Below are 17,500 nucleotides of genomic sequence, written 5' to 3'. Positions count from 1 at the left end.
TAGGTGTGTATACGTTTCTTTAGGTGTGTATAGTTTTCTTTAGGTTTGTATAGTTTTCTTTAGGTGTGTATAGTTTTCTTTAGGTTTGTATAGTTTGTATAGTTTAGGTTTGTATAGCTTGTATAGTCAGTAAGAGTTTGGTCTTTGGACATGTTCCGTCACCACATGGGAAAAAAAAAGAAGTGAGTTCTCTGAAAATTTGTTATGCAATAATTTCCCAGATATTAAAATATACTTATCGTTGTCAGCATAACACATGGTACAAAAGAACATCCATAAGAACCCAGACAGAACATGTGATGTTTGAGAGGTGGACAGGACGTATGTTGTCTTTGAGATGTCAGAGTGATGCTTGTAAATCCACGGGGAGGAATCAGTGTAACGTTGTTTATTCCTTATCACGACGTCCATGACCCCCTTTTCCTGGCCAACCTCACAGAGGCACCTCTCTCCTCTTTCAAACACCTCTCTCCTCTTTCAAACACCTCTCTCCTCTCTCCTCTCTCAAACACCTCTCTCCTCTCTCAAACACCTCTCTCCTCTCTCAAACACCTCTCTCCTCTCTCAAACACCTCTCTCCTCTCTCAGACACCTCTCTCCTCTCTCAAACACCTCTCTCCTCTCTCAGACACCTCTCTCCTCTCTCAAACACCTCTTTCAAACACCTCTCTCCTCTCTCCTCTCTCAAACACCTCTCTCCTCTCTCAAACACCTCTCTCCTCTCTCAAACACCTCTCTCCTCTCTCAGACACCTCTCTCCTCTCTCAAACACCTCTCTCCTCTCTCAAACACCTCTCTCCTCTCTCCTCTCTCAGACACCTCTCTCCTCTCTCAAACACCTCTCTCCTCTCTCAAACACCTCTCTCAGACACCTCTCTCCTCTCTCAAACACCTCTCTCCTCTCTCAACACCTCTCTCAGACACCTCTCTCCTATCTCAAACACCTCTCTCCTCTCTCAAACACCTCTCTCCTCTCTCCTCTCTCAAACACCTCTCTCCTCTCTCAGACACCTCTCTCCTCTCTCAGACACCTCTCTCCTCTCTCAAACACCTCTCTCCTCTCTCAGACACCTCTCTCCTCTCTCAAACACCTCTCTCCTCTCTCAAACACCTCTCTCCTCTCTCAAACACCTCTCTCAAACACCTCTCTCCTCTCTCAAACACCTCTCTCCTCTCTCAGACACCTCTCTCCTCTCTCAAACACCTCTCTCCTCTCTCAAACACCTCTCTCCTCTCTCAAACACCTCTCTCCTCTCTCAGACACCTCTCTCCTCTCTCAAACACCTCTCTCCTCTCTCAAACACCTCTCTCCTCTCTCCTCTCTCAAACACCTCTCTCCTCTCTCAAACACCTCTCTCCTCTCTCAAACACCTCTCTCCTCTCTCAAACACCTCTCTCAAACACCTCTCTCCTCTCTCAGACACCTCTCTCCTCTCTCAAACACCTCTCTCCTCTCTCAAACACCTCTCTCCTCTCTCAGACACCTCTCTCCTCTCTCAAACACCTCTCTCCTCTCTCAAACACCTCTCTCCTCTCTCAAACACCTCTCTCAGACACCTCTCTCCTCTCTCAAACACTTCTCTCCTCTCTCCTCTCTCAAACACCTCTCTCCTCTCTCAAACACCTCTCTCCTCTCTCAAACACCTCTCTCCTCTCTCAGACACCTGTCTCCTCTCTCAAACACCTCTCTCCTCTCTCAAACACCTCTCTCCTCTCTCAAACACCTCTCTCAAACACCTCTCTCCTCTCTCAAACACCTCTCTCAAACACCTCTCTCCTCTCTCAAACACCTCTCTCCTCTCTCAAACACCTCTCTCAGACACCTCTCTCCTCTCTCAAACACCTCTCTCCTCTCTCAAACACCTCTCTCCTCTCTCAGACACCTCTCTCCTCTCTCAAACACCTCTCTCCTCTCTCAAACACCTGTCTCCTCTCTCAAACACCTCTCTCAAACACCTCTCTCCTCTCTCAAACACCTCTCTCCTCTCTCAAACACCTCTCTCAGACACCTCTCTCCTCTCTCAAACACCTCTCTCAAACACCTCTCTCCTCTCTCAAACACCTCTCTCAAACACCTCTCTCAAACACCTCTCTCCTCTCTCAAACACCTCTCTCAAACACCTCTCTCCTCTCTCAAACACCTCTCTCCTCTCTCAAACACCTCTCTCAGACACCTCTCTCCTCTCTCAAACACCTCTCTCCTCTCTCAAACACCTCTCTCCTCTCTCAAACACCTCTCTCCTCTCTCAGACACCTCTCTCAAACACCTCTCTCCTCTCTCAAACACCTCTCTCCTCTCTCAAACACCTCTCTCCTCTCTCAAACACCTCTCTCAAACACCTCTCTCCTCTCTCAAACACCTGTCTCCTCTCTCAAACACCTCTCTCAGACACCTCTCTCCTCTCTCAAACACCTCTCTCCTCTCTCAAACACCTCTCTCCTCTCTCAGACACCTCTCTCCTCTCTCAAACACCTCTCTCCTCTCTCCTCTCTCAGACACCTCTCTCCTCTCTCAGACACCTCTCTCCTCTCTCAAACACCTCTCTCCTCTCTCAGACACCTCTCTCCTCTCTCAAACACCTCTCTCCTCTCTCAAACACCTCTCTCCTCTCTCAAACACCTCTCTCAGACACCTCTCTCCTCTCTCAAACACCTCTCTCAAACACCTCTCTCCTCTCTCAACACCTCTCTCCTCTCTCAAACACCTCTCTCCTCTCTCAAACACCTCTCTCCTCTCTCAAACACTTCTCTCCTCTCTCAAACACCTCTCTCCTCTCTCCTCTCTCAACACCTCTCTCAGACACCTCTCTCCTCTCTCAAACACCTGGGTTAGCTTTGCTCCAGCGTGCCGAGGCCTCAGCCTGTTTAAAGAAGGCGTTAAGTAACGCCTGCTGTGTACATGCTTCTGTCTGCTGACACTGCAGACCAGTGAGAGAGTACAGAGAAACAGGAAGAGCCCAGAGGTGACCTTCATGTTCTCTGTGTGGAGTGTGAATGTGCTGACACAGCAGAATGAGGAAGAATCTGTCAGACAGTGTAGAACAGCTTCTATCTGTCACACAGTGTAGAACAGCTCATGGATGGTTTTACTGCACTGCTGCCCCATGTAATAACAGTAACAACAAAAAACAACAACAATAATAGTCAGATTAATAACAATAATAATGAATGAAAAATAGCTAGGAGACTTCTGTAAGCATGCTGCAGTCTCATTGGTTGTGTGGTCATTTGAATGCCTTTATGTCATATAGGTGTCATTGTATCGACCATTCGTTCCAAGCCATGGAAAAGCGGATAAGCCAGGCTGAATTAACGCAAACTTCTCGCTCGCCTGGTGTTGATATATTATTTATTTTGTTCGTTGACAGCAAAAAAAAGATTGAATGAAAAGTGGTTGAAAATTAATCTTTATAGTCGTACTTAACAAAAAAAAACGGTTACAAAATGAATTGGTAAGGAGAAGTGTGGTCAAATAGTATGTTTTACCCAGCTCTCCTTTTCCATCGGCCTCAAAAGTCAACTGCGCCCCACGTCATATAAACTTTGCTATGTCACGTGGCATCAAGCCCGACGTTAGGCACATAAAACATAAATATACATTCAAAACGCTCATAATTTTCAATAATTATTCCTATCTAAACATAAATCTTAATTCAATATGTAAAAACAAAAATGGCTATAACAGTCATATTTGTGTCATATTTATGATTTTACAGCCAGACAGTGGAAAATAGTGACTCGCAGTAAACCAAGTGCAGCTGAACCAAAATAGTGGCAGCATATGTAGCTGCAGTGTGTGTCTGTGATCCTGATGTAGCTGCAGTGTGTGTCTGTGATCATGGTGTAGCTGCAGTGCGTGTCTGTGATCCTGATGTAGCTGCAGTGTGTGTCTGTGATCATGATGTAGCTGCAGTGCGTGTCTGTGATCCTGATGTAGCTGCAGTCTGTGTGTTTGTGATCCTGATGTAGCTGCAGTGTGTGTCTGTGATTCTGATGTAGCTGCAGTGTGTGTCTGTGATCCTGATGTAGCTGCAGTGTGTGTCTGTGATCATGATGTAGCTGCAGTGCGTGTCTGTGATCCTGATGTAGCTGCAGTGTGTGTCTGTGATCATGATGTAGCTGCAGTGCGTGTCTGTGATCCTGATGTAGCTGCAATGTGTGTCTGTGATCATGGTGTAGCTGCAGTGCGTGTCTGTGATCATGATGTAGCTGCAGTGTGTGTCTGTGATCATGATGTAGCTGCAGTGTGTGTCTGTGATCCTGATGTAGCTGCAGTGTGTGTCTGTGATCCTGATGTAGCTGCAGTCTGTGTGTTTGTGATCATGATGTAGCTGCAGTGCGTGTCTGTGATCCTGATGTAGCTGCAGTGTGTGTCTGTGATCCTGATGTAGCTGCAGTGTGTGTCTGTGATCCTGATGTAGCTGCAGTGCGTGTCTGTGATCATGATGTAGCTACAGTGTGTGTCTGTGATCATGATGTAGCTGCAGTGTGTGTCTGTGATCATGATGTAGCTGCAGTGTGTGTCTGTGATTCTGATGTAGCTGCAGTGTGTGTCTGTGATCATGATGTAGCTGCAGTGTGTGTCTGTGATCATGATGTAGCTGCAGTGTGTGTCTGTGATCATGATGTAGCTTTTGCGTTTCCTTGGTGACGATATAGGGGATGAGGTGGTGCTGAAGTGTCAGGTACTTTTGCCGTACCTTGACTCGGAAGGGGAGTCGCAGGTGTGGTGGACCATTGACGGAAAAAAAGTGGAGGAACTCTCCGACTCGCGATTTACCACCTCAACACGGTACAAAGACATCTATATCTTCTTCTCTTCTCCTCTCTTCTCTTCTCTTCTCTTCTCTTCTCTTCTCTTCTCTTCTCCTCTCTTTTCTTCTCTTCTCTTCTCCTCTCTTCTCTTTTCTTCTCCTCTCTCCTCTTCTCTCCTCTTCTCTTCTCTTCTCTTCTCTTCTCCTCTCTTTTCTTCTCTTCTCTTCTCCTCTCTTCTCTTTTCTTCTCCTCTCTCCTCTTCTCTCCTCTTCTCTTCTCCTCTCTTCTCTTCTCCTCTCTTTTCTTCTCTTCTCTTCTCCTCTCTTCTCTTTTCTTCTCTTCTCTTCTCTTCTCTTCTCTTCTCTTCTCCTCTCTCCTCTTCTCTTCTCCTCTCTTCTCTTCTCCTCTCTTTTCTTCTCTTCTCTTCTCCTCTCTTCTCTTTTCTTCTCCTCTCTTCTCTTCTCTTCTCTTCTCTTCTCTTCAGTTGTGTAATGGTGTGATTTTGTGGTGTGTGTTTGTGTATAGGGAGCTGTTAAACAGTTATGGAAACCGGGAGATGGAGTGTGAGCTGAAGGTGGCTGATTTTTCCTCAGGCGACCTCTCTCGAGAGTTTAACTGCTCCGTCAGGAACAGCCGAGGGTTTGACAGTCGCAGGGCCAACCTCAAGAAAGAGGGTGAGAACACAACACAGCCCAATACAACAAAACACAGGATCAGGATAACACAATGCAAATCACAAAACAGCACAACACAACTTGGAAGTCACTTTGGATAAAAGCATCTTGTCTCGGCCTTTCCATGTTTTAGCTTTTCCAAATTAAGACCGTGGAATGAATGAGTAGGTAGCTGTTTTGAACGCACTTTCGAGTCCTTTAAATCAAAGAAATTCCATTTATTGAAACAAAAGATGTCAACCGAAAAGACTTGATAATTCCAATAACACATAAAAGAAAACGAAAATAACTTAGATTTGTAATATAAAGGAAAACGAAGTGTATCAAAAGTGTATCAAAAGTGTATCAAAAGTGGTCAAAAAATCGTTTACAACCACCCTCACTCACTCCGCATTTCACCAAACCAAATTCTAATTCCAATCCCCCGGTTTTTCCCTCGGTGACGTATGTGTGCCCTGTCGCTACCGTAAGTACAGGCATAAACTGTCATCTAGAATGTTATTTTTCCACTTTAGCACAGTCAGGTATATAGGTGCATTAATAATATTAACATTCAGATATATTTACAAGAACAAAGTTATTAAATCACCAAATGGCTACAACATTCCGGCCCCTAATTCTTGAATTACAAGCAATTACAACATAATTAATTGGTAGCCATGACAACACAATATAATAAATGCGTGCTTTTCAAATGAATTCAACACATTATCCACACGTTACAAAATATCAAGAGAGTTATCTTTAGAAATAGTCCATAAGTGCATTCTTCTTAAAGATTCCAAAAAAGACGAGAGTTCCATGTTGGCTGATGGACTGCATGTTTGTGTTCAAAAAAAAGGTGTGTCATATAATGAGATGTATAGCATTTGTCAGTATATGAGCATCAGTGTATGTGGGGAGCCAGGGGTTCCAGGATTTGAATCCAATAGAAGGCACGTTCTCTAATGGGCTTACATCGCCTCCATCAGAAAACATAACTTGTTGATGGGCCTCTCTAATTCATTGGTTTGTGTTCTTACGCGAACCCGACGAACAAATCCTTTAGAGTCTGCCATGACTTCAGTAATTCGTCCAATGGGCCATGAATTTCTTGGTGCAGAATTGTCTATTATGAGAACTAGATCTCCAACAGAAAAATTTCTACATACCTTGTTCCATTTTTGACGTTCTTGCAACACTGGGAGGTATTCCTTCACCCACCTTTTCCAAAACAAGTCTGCTATGTACTGAACTTGCCTCCATCGTCTGCGAGTGTACAGGTCCTTTTTGCTGAATAAACCGGGTGGCAAAACTGGTTTTGCCTTCAGTTGGAGTAGATGGTTTGGGGTTAAAGCATCAAGATCATTTGGATCATTAGAAGAGGAGGTGATTGGGCGGTCATTCAATATGGCTTCCACCTCACATAAAACTGTTTGTAAAGCTTCATCATCCAGCATTTGTTGTTTCACTGTTGAGCTTAACACCTTTTTCACTTCCTGCACCAAGCGCTCCCAAACACCTCCATGATGGGCTCCATATGGGGGGTTAAAAATCCAATTTATTCCATCCTGTGTTAGAGTTTTTTGAATTTTGCTTTGATTCAATTCTGCAATGGCTTGCTTTAGTTCAAGATTAGAACTGATGAAGTTGGTTCCATTGTCGGTCCGAATTTCTTTAACTTGTCCCCTTCGACAGATAAATCTCCTGATGGCATTTATACATGAATCTGTGTCGAGAGAATGTGCTACTTCAAGATGAATTGCACGACAAGTTAGACAAGTGAAGATGACTCCATATCTTTTGACAATGTTCCTTCCTCTTTTTACTTCTATCGGTCCGAAGTAATCTATGCCCACATGTGTGAATGGTGGAAGATCGACAGAGATTCTGTCAGCAGGAAGATCTGACATTTTTTGCTCACCTGGCTTTTTGCGCTGTCGCTGGCATACCATACACTCTCTAATGACTTTCCTAGCCGCTGCATTGGCATGAGGGATCCAGTAGTGGCGACGGAGAGTGGAGAGCATGTGATTTCTTCCTCTATGACCAACCTTTTCATGGATGTGCTTAAGAATTAGTTTTGAGATATGGCTGACTTTCGGCAAAATTACGGGATGTTTTGTTTCTTCAGGTAAGGCTGACTTGCTCAGTCTTCCACCAACTCTTAAGACACCATCAACAACCACTGGGTCGAGCTTGTACAGATGGCTTGACCTCTTAATGGTACCAGTGTTCAGTGCAGCCATTTCATTTTCAAAATACTTTCTCTGCACAAAGCGCACTATGGCCTCTTCTGCCAGAGATAGGTCTTCAACTGAGAGTGAGAGTGCTGGGGTCCATTTGTTTTCTTGCTTAGCACAGGTTAGGTTTCCACCGGACGTGTTCTTTGTTTTCTGTCTTTCTATTGTTCGCTGCTGAAGTCTTTCCTTAAGTTTCAGAATCCAAGCCACAACTCTTCTGAGCTTTGTCCAACTGGAAAAGTACATCAGCAGCTTAGTAGTAGGACACATCTCCTGTTTTAGTGCAACTGCACAGGAAAAGATCTCATGCTTCACCTCTGAATCACCAACAAGATGGGTACATGTTTCATCCATTACTGCAGGCCACTTGCATTGAGGTTTGGTTAGAAAATCAGGGCCACTGACCCAGATTTGAGACTTTAAGAAAGGGCCTACCTTCATGCCCCGTGAGGCTGCATCAGCAGGATTCAGCTTGGAACTAATGTGTCTCCATTGACTCACTTTTGACAGTGTCTGAATGATAGATACCCTATTGGCCACATAGGTTTTAAATCTTGCGGTTGTGTTTGAAATGTACTTAAGCACAGTCATGCTGTCTGTCCAGAAGACTGATTCAGTCAGGTTAAGTTGTAATTGAGTTGACAGCATTTTATCTAAACGTACAGCCATAACTGCGGCTGCAAGTTCCAGACGTGGTATGGTGACTTGCTTAAGCGGTGACACTCTTGCTTTTCCAATAACAAAGGCAACATATACTTCTTCCTTGTTATTTAACAGCCGAAGGTATGACACAGCACCAAATCCAGCCTCACTAGCATCACAAAAGTGATGCAGCTGTGCCATTGTTATCGCACCAAAGCCTTCGGGTGTAAAACATCTTCTAACACTAAATGTATTTAGTAAAACTAAATCATCCAACCATTTTTGCCAAACCTGAGCAGTTTCCACTGGAATTGCCTCATCCCATCCAAATTTCATTTTGCACAGATGTTGCAAAATCTGTTTTGCAGCGAGAATGACTGGTGCTAAGAAGCCCAAGGGATCATAGATAGAGCTTACAGTAGACAGAATACCACGTCTTGTCATTGGCTTGTGTTTATTCATGATGCTGAAGGTGAATACATCCTGCTCAACATCCCATTTGACTCCCAGGGCTCTCTCCATGGGGAGCTGCTCCCAGCTGAGGTCCAGTGTCTTCACACCTTTGGCTCTGTTTTCCTCAGGGATCTCAGAGAGGACAGAACGACGATTGCAAACCCATTTATTGAGTTGGAAACCCCCTTTGGCACACACCTCTGATAGCTGTTTGTAAAGAGATATTGCCTGATCTACAGAATGGACGGACTTTAGGCAATCGTCAACATAGAAATTCTGCCTAATGGTGTTTATAACCTCTTCTGGATAGAGATTTTGGTTGTCATCAGCAGTCTTTAACAAAGCATACGTGGCACAGCTTGGGGAGGACACTGCTCCAAAAATGTGGACCATCATTCTGTGTTCAAGAAGGTCTTTAGTGATATCTCCATCAGGCCACCAGAGAAAACGCAAATAATTGATATCTTCCTCTGCCACTCTTACCTGATGAAACATTCCCTTAATGTCTGTCATAAGGGCAATGGGACCTTGGCGAAAACGAAGGAGAACACCTAGTAAGGTGTTTGTTAAATCAGGCCCTTGTAGGAGCTCTTTATTTAATGAGGTTCCAGCAAATGTTGACGCACAATCAAACACAACACGTAACGTTTTCTTGTGGGGATGATAAACTCCGTGATGCGGTATATACCATACTTTTCCTTCTTCATGTTCCAGTTGATCCTGAGGGATGATCTCTGCATGTCTTTCTGCACAGACATTATTCATGAAATCTTTATACTCATCAAAGAATGACTGATCTCTTTTAAACTTTTTCAGTAGGTACTGTGCCCTGTGCAGGGCCACTTGTTTGTTGTTGGGCATTCTTACATCAGATTTACGAAAAGGCAACTTTAAGTAGTAATGCCCATCTTTAAGCATAGCTGAGGTTGCCATTATATCCATAAACCTTTTGTCTTCCAAAGACATTTCTGTGTGCTCATCACAGTGTTGTTCCACAAAATCCTGATTGTACTGTCTGACAAACAGTTCCTCCAAGTTGCTAATGGATATCCGATTGACTTGAACAGAAGGAGTGTCATACCCACCAACATCCAAATGACTGAGTGGACCATTGATGACCCACCCAAGGCGAGTTTTCACAGCATAGGGCCCACTACCCTCGCTGTTAATTATTCTCCAAGGTTCCAATGCTTTAGGAGCATTCACACCAATAAGCAGCCCAATGCTTGCATCTATTGGTGTTAAATCAACATCCTTAAGGTAAGGCCATTTTCTTACATCTTCCTCTTTAGGAATGTTTTCTTTTGTGATGGGGATTGACTTTTGGGTATACACATCAGGTAATTTCAGATATGTGTTTTCATTTAAAGCAGCTACTTCTAAACCAGAGAGTTTATAACTAATTACAGGCCTCTCCTGTCCCATGGTTTTAAGTAGTATTTCTACTTTCTTTCCTGTAGCATTTAACTGCATCATCAACGACTCAGTGCAAAATGTTGCAGAGCTGCCTGGATCGAGAAAAGCATACGTTTGTATAGCTTTCGTTCCTTTGTCCAGTTTCACTTTTACTGGGACGACGGACAGTGCGCACTCTTTTGATCCGGCCCCAGTATGGCTCTTGGCATCCAAGGAGACCAAAGCACTTGACATGGATGATTCTTTAGATTCAAGCTTAATCATCTGAGATTGTTTTGGGTTTTCTTTTGATTCTATATGCAGAATTGTTGGATGATTCTTGTGACAAGTCTGGCATGTCTTGCGTTTTGGACAACTCTTACTCATATGCCCCTTTTCCAAGCAGCCAAAGCATAAACCTTTAGCCTTCATGAAATCTACCTTTTCTTTGTTGGATTTTTGTTTAAATGCATCACACACTTCCAAAAAATGATCTTTATCACAAAACAAGCAGTGTTTTTCAAATGCATTTCTGACTTCATTATTGGATTGACTATGGTCCAACTTCAGCTTACCATTGGCCTGTTTTGACACTGGAGTAACAGAGGTAGCAAAGCTACTGCCTTTAGCTTTGTAACCAAGTTTTGGAGTTGATTTCATTGCTTTGGAATTTACTCTTTCTTTTGGATTCTGGATCTCTCCAAAGACGGGATCTAGTGCAGCCCTTGCTTGTCTTTCAAGGAATTCAAGTAGATCTTTAAACCTTGCGTTGCGATTGTGATCTTCTCTTATGTTGCAGACAACCATCCGCCAATTATCACAAAGTCTAAAAGGCAATTTGGACACAAGAATCCTCATGTTTGTTGAATTTTCCAGCTCTTCCACAAAGCCGGCCTCCCGCATTGTGTTATAGCAACTTCGCAGAAAAAATGCATAGGACCTTAAGGCTGGACCATCCTCTCCTTTTATAATTGACCAGTTCAAAGCCTTATCCACAAATGCAGATGTTATTTTGAATTTATTACCAAAGTTCCATTCAAGCTGCTCCTTTGCCTCTTTGTATCCAATGTGTGGATCCATGTGCATGCAACTTCGCACCAGGTTTCTGGGCTGTCCGGTTGTGAACTGCTCTAAGTAGTAAAGCCTGTCCTGCATGTTATCTGTTTTGGTTTCTATTCCTTGCTCAAATGCTTTAATAAAGGACCTGAACTGAAGAGGGTCACCATCAAAAACGGGAATCTCTATAGATGGAAGAAGGGACAATCTCTGTTGTTTTATCAGCATTTCAGTAATCTCATTTTGCTTCTTCATTATCTCAGCAAGAGCGTTGCTGTCAAAGTTAACAGAGTCACTTTGATTCTGACTCTGTTTTGGACTTTTAACTTCAGTTTTAACTTGTGGTGTTAATGGTGGAGGCAACTTATCTGGAAGTATTTTATTTGTTGTTTGAGCCTTTTCCACTGTCACAGCAGGTAGTATGTAATCCGTGGATATTCCAAATGAAGATATGACTGAGTGGCTTGATTCACCTTTATGAGACTTGGAATCATGTTTTTGCCGTTCCTTTAATGATGTAAAAACTTGAACCTTCGCATCAGCGGCAGCCAATTCAGTCATCATGGAAAATCTTTCTTTTCGAGCTTTCAGCTGGGCTTCTTCTAAGTCAAGAGCATGTTTCTCTTCCAGTGCCTGAGCTTTTGCTCTCAACGCAGCACGTTCCACCTCAGCTTGTAAATGTGCCAGGGAAGAACTGGATTCTTTACTTTTCTTGCTAGTGGCTTTACTAACACCATCTGATACCTTACTAGAGGCCTTACTAGAGGCCTTGTCAGAGGCCTTTTGTGGTACTTGGGAAACACTATCATGAGGTCCAATACTACTTGCAATTAAATCATCATTTAGTGCATCATCAGCGTTGTTCATCCAAGTTTGAATGCCATCCAAAAACTCTCTGAAATTAATTAATTTTGGTTCATACCAGTCGTTGTGGTCAGCTTCTTTTTCATCATCATTTAACAAACTTTGAACTGAAATTTGTAGTTCCATAAATTCTGCCAAAAAAGTATGAAATGTTTCCACATGCTTACTTATTGTGTCTTTACCTTCACCAGCTTCGATCAGAGAATTTATTTCATTTCGTTTTCTTGTAAGAACGCCAAGTTTCCCTCTGCGCGTTGCGATCAACTTAAAAAGTTTCTTTTCATCCACAATTGCTTGCTCAGATACTTCATCCATTTTCATGCTTCGAACTTCATTCAATGGGTAATATAAATAATTTTTCAACTGAAAATATTCACTTCTTAACTCGAGGTTTCTTTGTCCGCATTTCAGCGCGGCGGCTCGTCCTTTTCAATCCATATACTCACAAAAGACTTTTGCGCGTCTTCACGAATCCATTCCGTAAAGCTCCTTTATTCCATTCGTGGTGTTTTCCAAGTTAATCCATCAGATTTTTTGACTTAAATGTCTCGGCCTTTCCATGTTTTAGCTTTTCCAAATTAAGACCGTGGAATGAATGAGTAGGTAGCTGTTTTGAACGCACTTTCGAGTCCTTTAAATCAAAGAAATTCCATTTATTGAAACAAAAGATGTCAACCGAAAAGACTTGATAATTCCAATAACACATAAAAGAAAACGAAAATAACTTAGATTTGTAATATAAAGGAAAACGAAGTGTATCAAAAGTGTATCAAAAAATCGTTTACAACCACCCTCACTCACTCCGCATTTCACCAAACCAAATTCTAATTCCAATCCCCCGGTTTTTCCCTCGGTGACGTATGTGTGCCCTGTCGCTACCGTAAGTACAGGCATAAACTGTCATCTAGAATGTAATTTTTCCACTTTAGCACAGTCAGGTATATAGGTGCATTAATAATATTAACATTCAGATATATTTACAAGAACAAAGTTATTAAATCACCAAATGGCTACAACACATCTGCTAAATGAATAAACATAACGTAATACAACATCAGAGAAACACAAAACAATGCAATACAACATTTGGGAGAAACACAACATAAATCATCCCCACAGAACTCGTGTTTATGAGTGTGAACTCGTGTTTATGAAGGTTAACCTGACAAGGTTTTTTCATGGTCTGAGTCTTTGGATCTTTGCCTCCTGTGCACGACTAGCTTTAGCGTTAGCAGGCCAGCCCTCTGTGAGTCTGGGTTATTGATTTAGCTTTAGCGTTAGCAGGCCAGCCCTCTGTGAGTCTGGGTTATTCATTTAGCTTTAGTGTTAGCAGGCCAGCCCTGTGTGAGTCTGGGTTACTGATTTAGCTTTAGTGTTAGCAGGCCAGCCCTCTGTGAGTCTGGGTTACTGATTTAGCTTTAGTGTTAGCAGGCCAGCCCTCTGTGAGTCTGGGTTATTCATTTAGCTTCAGCGTTAGCAGGCCAGCCCTCTGTGAGTCTGGGTTACTGATTTAGCTTTAGTGTTAGCAGGCCAGCCCTCTGTGAGTCTGGGTTACTGATTTAGCTTTAGCGTTAGCAGGCCAGCCCTCTGTGAGTCTGGGTTACTGATTTAGCTTCAGCGTTAGCAGGCCAGCCCTGTGTGAGTCTGGGTTACTGATTTAGCTTTAGCGTTAGCAGGCCAGCCCTCTGTGAGTCTGGGTTATTCATTTAGCTTTAGCGTTAGCAGGCCAGCCCTGTGTGAGTCTGGGTTGCTGATTTAGCTTTAGCGTTAGCAGGCCAGCCCTCTGTGAGTCTGGGTTACTGATTTAGCTTTAGCGTTAGCAGGCCAGCCCTGTGTGAGTCTGGGTTATTCATTTAGCTTTAGCGTTAGCAGGCCAGCCCTGTGTGAGTCTGGGTTACTGATTTAGCTTTAGCGTTAGCAGGCCAGCCCTGTGTGAGTCTGGTTATTGATTTAGCTTCAGTGACAGAGACCTTCTTGCTGTGAGGCGACTTGGTCTGACTTCATCAATGATGTACCTGTGTTACTAATGGCTCATCCCAGCTGTCAAAACCCTTCAGAGGGGCAGTTTGGCCAAAAGAGGGCAAATGGGCCGTTGCCTGGGCAACCATAGCACGAACGCGTGCACGTCCTTGCTGTCTGTGTTGTGTAGAGTTGTGAGTATATCTGTGTTACGTTGTGCTGAATGTAATGTACTCTGAAGCCACTTTAAATCTCACACTGTCTGACAAATGAATGTAGTGTTATATAGAACTAATCAAATCAATCTGTGGTGTGCGTGTATGGATGTGTATGTATGTGTGTGTGTGTGTGTGTGTGTGGTGTGTGTGTGTGCGTGGTGTGTGTGTGTGTGTGTGTGTATGTGTGTGTGTGTGTGTGTGTGTGTGTGTTGTGTCTGTGTGCATCTGTATGTGTGTGTGTTGTGTGTGTGTGTGTTGTGTCTGTGCATGTGTGTGTGTTTGTGTTGTGTGTGTGTGTGTTGTGTTTGTGTGCATCTGTATGTGTGTGTGTGTTGTGTGTGTGTGTGTGTTGTGTCTGTGCATGTGTGTGTGTTGTGTGTGTGTGTGCTGTGTCTGTGCATGTGTATTTGTGTGTGTTGTGTGTGTGTGTGTGTGTGTGTGCTGTGTGCTGTGTGTTGTGTCTGTGCATGTGTGTGTTGTGTCTGTGTGTGTGTGTGTGTGTGTTGTGTCTGTGTGTGTGTGTGTGCTGTGTGTTGTGTCTGTGCATGTGTGTGTGTGTGTGTGTTGTGTGTTGTGTCTGTGCATGTGTGTGTGTGTGTTGTGTGTGTGTGTGTGTTGTGTCTGTGTGCATCTGTATGTGTGTGTGTTGTGTGTGTGCGTGTTGTGTCTGTGCATGTGTGTGTGCGTGTCGTGTGTTGTGTGTTGTGTGTGTGTTGTATGTTGTGTCTGTGTGTGTGTTGTGTGTTGTATCTGTGTGTGTGTGTGTGTTGTGTGTTGTGTCTGTGCATGTGTGTGTGTGTGTGTGTGTTGTGTGTGTTGTGTGTTGTGTCTGTGCATGTGTGTGTGTGTGTTGTGTGTGTGTGTGTTGTGTCTGTGTGCATCTGTATGTGTGTGTGTGTGTGTCTGTGTGTTGTGTGTGTGTGTGTTGGGTGTGTGTGTGTGTGTGTGTGTGTGTTGTGTGTTGTGTCTGTGCATGTGTGTGTGTGTGTGTGTGTGTTTGTGTGTGTTGTGTGTTGTGTCTGTGCATGTGTGTGTGTGTGTGTGTGCTGTGTGTTGTGTGTGTGTTGTGTGTTGTGTGTGTGTGCATGTGTGTGTGTCTGTGCGTGTGTGTGTGTGTGTTGTGTCTGTGCATGTGTGTGTGTTTAGCTTATATTCCCTCTCTGGAGCTGGGTTGTGGTCTGGGGGTGACTCTCTTCCTCATGCTGTTGATGTTCATCCTCTATCACGTCTTCTGGCTGGAGCTGCTTCTGCTTTATCGCTCCTGGTTTGGCACAGACGAGAGAACCACAGGTAAGACACCACCTCAGTCCCTGCCTGGTGGCCCACAGCACTTCACAGGCTTCCCCCTGTGCTAAAGGAGAGGATTCTGCATGTTAATCCAAAATCATCACTGGGTTTATTCAACGATCACTCTAAACTGTGTGTGAGGTTATGTGCTGTCTCTGTGTGTTGAGTTTATTTGATGATCATTTTAAACTGTGTGTGAGGTTAAACTGTGTGTGAGGTTAAACTGTGTGTGAGGTTATGTACTGTTATGTGTGTTGTGTTTATTTGATGATCATTCTAAACTGTGTGTGAGGATAAACTGTGTGTGAGGTTATGTACTGTTATGTGTGTTGTTTTTATTTGATGATCATTCTAAGCTGTGTTCTGTGCTGTCTCTGTGCTGACTCTGTGCTGTCTCTGTGCTGTCGCTGTGCTGTCTCTGTGCGGACTCTGTGCTGTCTCTGTGCTGTCTCTGTGCTGACTCTGTGCTGTATTATGTGCTGTATTATGTGCTGTCTCTGTGCTGTCTCTGTGCTGTCTCTGTGCTGTATTATGTGCTGTCTCTGTGCTGTCTCTGTGCTGTATTATGTGCTGTATTATGTGCTGTCTCTGTGCTGACTCTGTGCTGTCTCTGTGCTGTATTATGTGCTGTCTCTGTGCTGTCGCTGTGCTGTCTCTGTGCTGTCTCTGTGCTGTATTATGTGCTGTCTCTTTGCTGTCTCTGTGCTGTCTCTGTGCTGTATTATGTGCTGTCTCTGTGCTGTCGCTGTGCTGTCTCTGTGCTGTCTCTGTGCTGTATTATGTGCTGTCTCTGTGCTGACTCTGTGCTGTCTCTGTGCTCCTGTAGATGATAAGGAGTATGATGTGTACATATCCTACGCCCGGAACAGTGAGGAGGAGCAGTTTGTCTTGCTCACTCTGCGGACAGTTCTGGAAAATGAGTTTGGATACAGTGTGTGTATCTTTGACAGAGACGGCCTGCCTGGGGGGAGTAAGTATGGACCTGCTGTCCGCCCCACAAAGCCTCAGTATAGACAGCCTGTGTGTGTGTGTGTGTGTGTGTGTGTGTGCATGCTTGATCTGTAAGAATGCTGTGTACAGTATATATATATGCAGATAAATGGTTTGTGTGTGTGTGTGTGTGTGAGTGTTTGGTCTGTATGAATATATGTATATGTGTATATGTATATATGTGTATATATATATACACACACACAGAGCTAAATGGTTTGTGTCTAAGTCGGTATTGAAAGTGCACACCTGTTGCCTGCCTGTGTAGCCATAACAGATGAGACACTGAGTTTCGTGGGCCGCAGTCGGAGGCTGATTGTGGTGGTGAGTCCGAGCTGGGTCGTGCGGGGGACCCAGGCGTTGCTGGAGCTGAAGGCAGGACTGGACAGGATGGTCTGGGGGGGGAACCTGAGGATCATTCTGGTCCAGTATAAACCAGTACAGAAAGCTTACTGGGTGAAAGAGCTGCGCAGGGCTCGACTGGCGCTGACGCTGATCAGGTGGAAGGGAGAGAAGTCGAGCGCGCTCTCATCTCGTTTCTGGAAGCGTCTTCAGGTGGAGCTACCTGTCCACAGAGTCAGAGAGCTGAGGGACAGAGACCACTGTGCAGCCGTACCACTACACACACACACACACACACAGCCTGACTGACCACCGCTACACACACACACACACACACACACACACACACACACACACAGCCTGACTGACCACCGCTACACACACACACACACACACACACACACACACACAGCCTGACTGACCACCGCTACACACACACACACACACACACACACACACACAGCCTGACTGACCACCGCTACACACACACACACACACACACACACACACACAGCCTGACTGACCACTGCTACACACACACACACACACACACACACACACACAGCCTGACTGACCACCGCTACACACACACACACACACACACACACAGCCTGACTGACCACCGCTACACACACACACACAC

The 17,500-nt window shown here is 44.3% G+C and overlaps 1 protein-coding gene across 1 annotated transcript in view; it reads left to right on the top strand.

The window, feature by feature from the left end:
- il1rap (interleukin 1 receptor accessory protein) overlaps positions 1-17,500 on the top strand; it is a 31,369-nt gene that overhangs the window by 7,270 nt on the left and 6,599 nt on the right. The window contains exons 6-10 of the mRNA XM_030776668.1: positions 4,660-4,792; positions 5,281-5,429; positions 15,385-15,528; positions 16,352-16,495; positions 16,784-17,140. Of these exons, the coding sequence (XP_030632528.1) occupies positions 4,660-4,792; positions 5,281-5,429; positions 15,385-15,528; positions 16,352-16,495; positions 16,784-17,140 (927 nt within the window). The remainder of the gene's footprint in view (positions 1-4,659; positions 4,793-5,280; positions 5,430-15,384; positions 15,529-16,351; positions 16,496-16,783; positions 17,141-17,500) is intronic.

This window comes from Chanos chanos, chromosome 6, assembly GCF_902362185.1.
Source record: "Chanos chanos chromosome 6, fChaCha1.1, whole genome shotgun sequence".
Taxonomy (NCBI): domain Eukaryota; kingdom Metazoa; phylum Chordata; class Actinopteri; order Gonorynchiformes; family Chanidae; genus Chanos; species Chanos chanos.
The sequence above is the reverse complement of the archived record's forward strand: the minus strand, read 5'-3'. Positions and strand labels throughout refer to the sequence as shown.